The sequence below is a fragment of the Acanthisitta chloris genome, unplaced genomic scaffold (assembly GCF_000695815.1).
Source record: "Acanthisitta chloris isolate BGI_N310 unplaced genomic scaffold, ASM69581v1 scaffold19129, whole genome shotgun sequence".
Taxonomy (NCBI): Eukaryota; Metazoa; Chordata; class Aves; order Passeriformes; family Acanthisittidae; genus Acanthisitta; species Acanthisitta chloris.
In genome coordinates, this window is record NW_008691062.1 from 53195 (window position 1) to 62679 (window position 9485).

A 9485-nucleotide genomic window follows, 5' to 3' on the forward strand; every position below is an offset into this window, starting at 1 on the left:
AAACAGCAGGGGAAGAAAAAAAAAGAACATTACAAGTTTAACAAAGTACTCCCAGAGCTGGTTCCAGAGGCACAGACTCTTGTAGTCAGGAGCTCAGCCTGAGGAAGTTGGGGCTGTTCAGACTGGAGGAGAGAAGACTGTGTGGAGGCCTCATAGCAACTTTTCAATATCTGAAAGGGAACTACAGGTGAGCTGGAGACAGACTCTGTTAGGAATTGCAGTGATAGGACAAGGAGTAATGGATTCAAACTGAAGGAGGGAAAGTCTAGGCTGGATGTGAGGAAAACGTTTTTTACTATAAGGGTGGTGAGACACTGGCACAGATTGCCCAGGGATGTGGCTGCTGCCCCAACCCTGGTGGTGTTCAAGGCCAGGCTGGATGAAGCCTTGAGCAACCTGGTCTAGTGAGGAGGTGTCTCTGCCCATGGCAGAGGGTGTTGAGACTAGATGACCTCTAAGGTCCATTCCAACCCCTAAATTCTGTGATAGAATCTGAGGAAGCAGGTCAGGCTACATTTCCTCATGTTATACACACTATCACTTCTGAGGCAGTCACAAAAGAAACACCTGCACAACAAACGACAGAATACTGTGATAGCACTTAAAGAATTCCTTTGAGGCTGCTTCATCATTTTCATGAGAATAAATGTTATTGTCCAATAGGATGAGAGTGTAAGACCACACAAAAAAGCCAACACAATTTCAGTTACACAAAAAAAGAACAAGTGCAGCATGACTTTATGAAGCCCCATCTGAATTTTATGTCCAAGTCATAAGATCAAGGTTACTCAAGTCTTTCCTTCTGACAAATTTATCTTTTAAGAGTTCTGAATATTAACTTCCTCATTCTAGAGGCATGCTGCTCAAAGAAATCTGTTCTATCAGAACTCACTAATACTGAGTGCCTGAAATTAGCCACTATTACTGAAAGAAAAACCCATTACTTCAAGAGTCTAAGCTATGCTATTTATACACCACATATTACCCATTATGTCACTATTTCTGACCATCGAGCAGGGTATTGTGAAGCACTTCGTTTACAAAAATACTCCTCCCCTCAACCCTTGACCAGAATTTACATCCTTCTCATTCTCCACTGAAAAAACCCCACAGAAGGGTCTTATCTGAATAATCTTCAATACAGTAAAGAACTAAAAATGTGCAAAACCAAACCACTTTTGTACAGAATTCCTAACAAACTTGCTACAGCTTTCACATAACTGTAACAAACACATGACAAAAAAACCCCCTAAAACAACCGCCTCTCTCTCTTTTGTACTAAGGTGACAATTTGTCCTTTCCTATCCAGAGCATGTGAACAACATCAGCCACAACCTTCTGGGAGAGCTGAGCACTCAGAGCAGCTGCTGTGCTGTGCCAGCACAAGCCAGCAGTCACATACCAGTACTACAGCAAGTAAGAGCAGGATTCTTTCAAACGAACCCTTCTGTTGTGGGCAATACCATCAGCTTCATGAGGCAGAAAAGATGCACATTTCTTTTCACTAAGACTTCATACTTCACTCAGATTGCTTAATATTTTTCCCTTCATCACAACTGCAGAGAAAGCTACCAGCTGGTGAACTGGTGTGGACCAAGAGATATACAATGATGCAATTTTACAAGATGCATAACTTTATTCAACACTATACACAAACAAATAAAGAATGGTAAGGCTTCTGCACAATGCAAGAAGCAACACTGTCATTTTGATAAACATCTAGTGTCAGTTCTGGGGAGTTTCACAGGGTTTCAGTTCAGTCTCAGCTTTACTGTTTGCCAAAATCCATCCCTTTCTTATTATTTGTCTGGTCCTTCAGGTCATGTGTAGGTCTGTGTAGATTTGCTCGTTGTCTTACTTTCCAAGAATAGGATTCCAGACTAAGTCCAAGCATGTCCTACACTTCATACTTATCTTTTCAGAGAAGGAAAAGAAACCACCTTGAAAAGCAACAAAAAGCCCACAGCCATCCAGAGCAGGAAAAGTTTAATCTGCAGGGGAAAAAAAAAATCCAGCAAAATTCACTAACATCTAGAAGACTATATCTAACTAGCTTAAGACAGCAGATGCTATTAGGAAACAAGGTCATGCCAGAGATCATTCCTCAAGTGAAAAAGGTTCACAGGCTGATGCCAAACCTCCAGACAAATCACAAAACAATGTAAGTGCTTACATTCCATTATTTGCTTCTGACTCTAGTAACCCATGTGTCCTGGATGAAATAGGAATTTATCATTTCACTCAGCAATAGCTTTCTAAGTTGACTTGTAAAACAAGACTTCCTATTTAAATGTCTAATATTCAAGATCAAAAAAAAAGAAGAAATATTTCAAGATATTAAGCTATGCAAAGTAGACAGCCAACATGAGTCCTAACCCACTCCTGTAACATAATTCTGTAAATGAATTACTAGCAATCAGGCAATTTAGTACAAATTTTGGCAACTTCTACTTATTCCTGGCTGTGAAGTAGCAGAGAGCAGGGAGAACATTTACCATATAAGCATTTTAAAGCATTTGTACTTGAAAGCAAATGAATTTCCATCATATTAAAGTTTTTTTGGTTTTTGAGGGAAGAAGCCTACAAAGACTTTATTTCTGCCTTTGCAACTGATTCACTGAGAACTATTGATAACTCTTCTGCATGATAAAGATACAGAACTAAATTGCAATGTTTGTTCACATTTATGTAAAGCTGCCTAGAACAGTTGTCTTATTTGGAGATTATAATGACAATCAACAAGTCCAACTCAAAAGGAATGTTCCTGAATACGAAAATTACTTCACATCACTTCACAAGTATTTTCAGAGAGAAAAATCACTCTGTAAACAGGGATGTTCAGCCAGCTCATGGAACAGCTCCCAAACATCTGCTAGTGTCCACTAGGAACACAAAGATCAGATGAGCTCAAGTCTGGTTTACCTAGTCTACAGGGCCAAGACCTGCAGCAGACAGGGAAATGCTTCGCAAGACATTAAATGTGCATGTCTATCTATTTTAAGCCACTGCTGCATATCAATCTGCTTACCAAGAGTGCTGAAAGAGGGAGGTGCTTAGAAAAGCAGATCTCAAGGCCTGTTCAAAATACATTAAATAAAAGCAGCCCGTGATGACCTAAGACAGCAAGTCACCCACATGTGTAAATGAGAAGGGGTGGGTAAATACGATATTCTTCAGTTGTATAATTCTGCCAACACAGAAAAATAGGATCATTAAAGATACATATCTCCAGAACATCTGCCCGACAAGACTTAAACGAAATTGCATGTATACACTTAAAAATAACAGCTAGCTTTGAGTTAAAGCTTGTGATTTATTAGACTGGCTAGAAGGAAAATGCCAGTGCCATTCATTAACTTCCAAAAGCAGACACCTTGTAAAGACTAGATATTATCTTGTTCATAAATTAAAGTTCTCTCCTTGCTTTCATATGACAAAGCCAGTACCTTCCATACATCAAGTGTGCACATATATCATCTCCCACCTCATTTCTATTAGCTCATTTGTATTCTAGTACACAGCAAAGACATACTGTATAAGACAGAACAGAGACCCAGTTGATCCTTTAAACATATTATCAAAAATGATGTTCCCTATAAACTACTTTACTACCTAAGAAGGGAGCTTGCTACTGTAATAGACAATGCAATATATTCTGAGGAAAACTTTACTACAGAAACTACTACTATGTTAAAGATGTCTCACACTTTGTAAGAAAAATCAGTTAAACTGACCTAGAAGAGAATGGAAGTCATGAGCAAATAATTCTGTATTCTGGATGGTGCCAGGTAAGCAACATAACTGCTCAACTAACCTGTTTGCATGGACAAACATCCCAAATTTACACATAAAGAATGCAAAAATGTACTTTTAGAACTAGCCATATAGTTCGACATTACTCAGTGGTACTTATACAGCACTTAGAAGCCTAAGAATAGCATCTCCAACCATGTTTGGACTTGAATTCATAGTTAAGAGCCTTACTGGAAAGTGCAGCTAGTCTGACAAGTCCGTTCAAGCTTGCAGAAATGACTCATTCCCCTGGCCTGCAAATGCTACCTTGAAACAAGTTCTCATCTGTCTAGTCTCAAGGACAACAATGGAATGTTTTAGTTTTTATTGCCAGAATAATCTATTTTACTGGTGATCATCTCATTAGCAGCACTGAAAAAAATGTATAATATTCTGGAACAGAATGAAATTAAAACAGCAGTTTCCACACCTTTCAGCTACACCTTACAACCCACTTTATTTCAGTGAGATATTCTCTTGTAGGGTGTAAGAAGGAAAAAAGTGAAATTTGAGCGCCTACAGCTTTTAACAACTAAATCCACCCGTGCTTTTTTTTTTAAAGATAAACACAGAGAATACAGAATGAGGATATTACACAAAATTTTATAGACCTTAACAGAAAAAAAGGTACGTGATAAAACAGATTTGTTTGTAACATCATTGTCTCAGCTTGGAAACTGGGATGCACCAACCTGATGCACAGCATTTGCTTCAAATGCTATGAGTCTATCAGCATTTTAAAGGACCACAGAAATGCAACTGTCTCAACATAAATCAGGGGAATAGATGCCCAGTACTTAGACTATCTCTTATTTTACAAGACCTGGGATAGGAACTGTCATTTGCTATTCAGCTGTTAAACTCTAAAGTGAAATGGAAGTGAGCCAGTTTGCTTGTTGGCCAGTATTCTCCAAGACGTTATCATAGCAGCACCAGATAAGCAAAAGAGTAAAAAAATCAAACAAAAAAAATCATCAATCAGTTCATCTCTGTTACAACGCTGAAATGTGAGGAAACTCAGATTTTTAAGTAATTCTGCATTTAGAAATACCAGCATAAACCCAGGTTAAGACAGATATATTATGACAAATAATCTAAAGGCAAACCCTAATTATTATAAACTTCCACCTTAGGAGTTTCAAAGCAGCTTGTAGGGACAACATATTCAGGCAGAGGATTTTGTCTTGCTGATACACATACATATATTTTCAAGTGTTCATATATTTCCCCCTACCCTCCAGCTGTAACTGCAGCTTTGTTGTTAACATTTTATCTCTGCTACCAGCATTCAGCTAATCACTTTCTCATACTCTAATGAAATTAAAAAGAACTTTATCCCAACTAACACACAACACATGATTTCCTGGCTTATGCAAACTAGTTACACATGAATTTAAAATGTTTCCTGTCTCAATCTACTGATTACTACTGTGCCACCTGCTCAGAAAAACAAACAATACACAATCTCTGATGCTCACTTCACCTTTCGTATACAAAAGCCAACATCAAACTCCAGCAGATCCACATCACCAGGATGTTCTAAACACTATCCAGAACTTTTAAAACACCATCCAGAATCAGCTTCATTTCTCAAAACATTTACTATTTCACATGTAAGTACTATGCATATTTTAAACTTTAAGAAGCACATTAGTATTCTGTTGTGCTAAATCACTTGACAGTGATCCTTCAGACGCAAAGGCTAGTGCGGCAATAGATATATTTATGTGTACCTTAGTCCACTCAGCTTCCTTGAGCATGAATCCTCAAATTAAATGAGCTGGATGAGCCAGTGCAACAGGGGAAAAATACTGTCCTTTCAAGGGACAACACTCCCCTCACCCCTTTCAGATTGAAGATCAGCACTACTAAACTCTCCTGAGAATGCTGCTCTTTCCTTGTTCAAGAAAGGTTATTGACATGTAATAGGGAAAAGTTTAAACCTGCATCTTGGCTTTATTTATTCTATATGCCCATGTTTCCTTTTCTTCTCCCTTCTCACCCACTCTTTGTCAGCTTCAGAGCAACAGATCCTATAATCCATATACCTCACCCTGAATAAATTCTGGGACGGACACCACAGCTGACCTCCAAATTGCACTCAAACCAGAGGTTTCTGTGAATTAACTGAACTTGGTAAGAAGCATAATCACATTTTAGACTAAGCTATCATTTTATTTCACTAAAAGACTAAAAATCTCCCATTAAAAAAATCATGATGGAGACCTGCTGTCTGGTAAAAAATATAAAGGTTTTATGACAGTTACTGACTTCCTCATTCAGAAACACAGCAATTATTTAAGATAGACCACAGATTAAGCTGTCTGTAAAGCAATATTTTCTATAATGGACTATCAGAATAACTGAATTTTCCCCCCCAATTATGCATCCTTACCAAGCTATTGTTCAAACATAATAAATGTTACAAATAAACACCTAAATGTCAGGAGGGTAAAGGCTGAGCCATGTCACAACACTGATCCAGGAAGAAGTCTGTGAGTCATTATTTCAGATGGGGGTTGTCTCTCAGTCACTCACTTCTAACTACTCTTACTTATGAAGATGATCCATAACATCACCACTGAGACACAAACAACCTCTTACTTATGAAGATGATCAATAACATCACCACTGAGACACAAACAACCCTGCATGGCTGTAGAACTGGTGCCAGAAGATGCAAAGATCCACAAGTACTAAACTACACTGTAATTAAGTGCAGCTTAGCGAATTACAATTTTGTCGTATTTTGTTTATATACATTTAGTAAAGTCTATTTTGGAGTGGGTTCAGCTGCCTAAGCCCTGGGCTAGATCAGTTTTGAGTGCCATACACACAGCTTTAAGCAATCAGATGTTGCATTAGAGGAAACAGAACTGTCCTCATCAGTTCTGTTAAAGCATTAGAATATGATGCCCTTTCAGAAAAGGGAATTGGGAAATCTAACTCCAGAATTTCATACACAGACTCACAAATCAGAATTCTTTTAAGGCTGGAAATCTTTTAAGATCCTTTATGATAACTGAGTACACCTGCAAACCTAACACTGCCAAGCCCACTGCTTGCCTTTGCACATCTATCTAAAATGCTCCTTTTCTATCCTGACCCACCTCCAAGTGCTGACTGCATGGTCAGGCAAAATGGAAGAGAGGCTATACATTGCCATTAAGTCAGACAGCACTTAACACATGGAAGTTAACAGGGTGCTGCAAACAGTGGGAGTACTCAAGCATCCTGCAAGATGCTGAGCTGTGACTAATAGCCTGCCTGCTCTTGAACAGCAGCTATTTCCTGCTTCTCTGAGGGAGCAGTTCCACACGCACAGCAACACCAAAAATGAGCAAGCCATCAGCACTGTCCTAGTTGTTGCATCGATACCTTTTTAGAACAACCTATTTCACTCCCTGAATTACTTAGCAATATATGTACAGGTTTTAACGGCTTAGGTTTCTAAATATGATATTAAATAAAAAGTGAGAACACTTATTTTTAGTATGGGATAACACAGCTACAGATTTGATGCAACTTACAGCTGATTCTGTCCAACAGGTAGCTGAACTTATAATGCAGCTGAACTTCATTAAAACATAAGCATGAAAACATCCAATGTAACATTCTGCATTAGTGAACTGTCCATTTCATGCTGTACCCAGGGCTGCCAAAAGACTGTTACTTTAGATTTATAAAAAAAAAAATAATAAATCAGCCCTTGTCACAAGAAAATACAGGAATGCAGAAAGATGTCAAAAGTAGGAAGAACATGACCACAGGTATGGTAAAGGCTTGTCTCATGAAGTGGTTCAGCTAAAAGGTTGCTGCTTAGGTCCCTATGAGCAGTAACAGTACATCTTTTCAAACTGGCACACAACAGACAGACTATCAGAAAATGATGCTATTTGATGCTATAATATGGATACTTTTATTAAGTAAAATTAAACATAAAGAATATACTGGTCTGGTGTAATTTCAGGTGAGCCTTCGTCACTACTCTGTCCAAGCAGCCTCCTTTTAAATTGACTGAAAATTCAGAAGATTATGCAAAGTAGTCTGCTGCACAGATTAAACCCTTCCTATTATCAAGGCTATTTAGAGAAAAAAAAAAAAAGCTGTTCCACCTAAAACACACAATCATTTTGTAAAAATCATGGCCATAACAAGTAACTATGACAAGTCCACAGCTTATCTCAAACACTAGAACATAGAAACCATTCAGCAGTTTGTTAATGTGTTCTATCTCTCTCACCACTTTCAAAACAAAACTAAAGCTGGAATGTAATGGCAGTACATAATTCTCATTGTGTTGATATGTTTTTAAAGACTAGAGAGAGAAACATCTTCACTCCACATTAAGAAGTCTAAACCTAACATTTTAAAGCAGTAAAAAAACCTCAAGCAGCTTGACAGGTTGTCTAAGGTTAGGCAGTTGCACTTGAGTTTTAACAAAGTGCAAATACACAAACACGTTTCTTCTAAACAAAAAGCATAAAGCATGCAAATTACCATTGAAGCAACAAGGATTGTTCAGATTAAAATACACTGCCTCTACTAGCAACAAAAATCTACTATCTGTCATCAAGGCATGGGACTAATCACATAACACTGTTAAGCCCTTTATATACAACTGCCCCACAATATAGATTGCTCTAGGTAGTCACATTCAGTTACAATTGGCAAAGACCACTCTACAGAGCTGGAACAAATTACTTTCTTGACCCAAAGTCATGCAACAATATTTCTATTTAAAAAAAATAAATCCTTATTTGACTCAAAAAAGGGAAATAGATAATCCAGTGCTCATTCATGCATGAAGAGGAGCAACAAGATAGGTAAATTCTTTAGCAAAACAAGGGTTTGAACTCTCAAAATACTATTTTGGAGGCCAATATAGGTTTACAAGATTAGCCTTTTAAAACATGGACAAAATTCCTACTTTACAATTTACTGTTTAAGCAGCTTTGACAATGAACCCAGTTTTATCATATTACACATATTAACACTTATTAACATCTTATGAAAGCAAAAGTAAATAATCCTCTGAGTATTTCCAGTGAAACACTGCTTTGCTCCCTGCCCAAAAACCCTATTATACTTTAGAATTTGCAATTTAAACGAGTTTTATAGATAGAGCTCCTCTAATTATTGAGCAAACCCCTTGAATAAAGACAGAACAGATCGGAAGGAGTTTAACATTAGAGGTCTAGTATCAGAGGATGAAATTAACACCAGGGCACTTCAGAAGCCCTGGAAGAGGAGGAGAATCTTCCCATCTAGAGGAGCAGGTGCCAGAGCAGCCAGGGCACCCGCCTTTACTGGAAATGAGCTGGAAAACAAACTAGTTTGGGCAACAAGAAAACTTTCTACACATAGACATCCTCAAACCCAAGACCTGATGGAAGCTCGGCTCGACCTGCAGTCAGCGCCAAGCCAGGCAGCCTGTGCCCGCAGCTGGCACACGAGGAAGACTCCCCATCACAACGTTACCTTCGATGTTCAGCTCAAAACAGACGTGGCAGAAGGACAGCGTTTCCTTCTCGGTGCCGAGCTTGCAGACACTGCAAACATTGTCATCGTCCAAGTCGATGCTCACAAACTGCTCCTCGTTCATAGTACCCTGCGGAGGGACACGAGGGGCGACACGGGGCTGTTATTTCGAGAGCCACGCGGGGAAGCCCCTGGCCCGGGGGGGTGGGGGT

General features: G+C 38.7%; 1 protein-coding gene across 1 annotated transcript in view; it reads right to left on the bottom strand.

The window, feature by feature from the left end:
- The window catches only part of LOC103809271 (chromosome unknown open reading frame, human C21orf91), an 18628-nt gene extending 9229 nt beyond the window's left edge, over positions 1–9399 (bottom strand). The window contains exon 1 of the mRNA XM_009082098.1: positions 9274–9399. Within this exon, the coding sequence (XP_009080346.1) occupies positions 9274–9397 (124 nt within the window). The 5' untranslated portion in view covers positions 9398–9399. The remainder of the gene's footprint in view (positions 1–9273) is intronic.
- Positions 9400–9485: the final 86 nt, after the last annotated feature.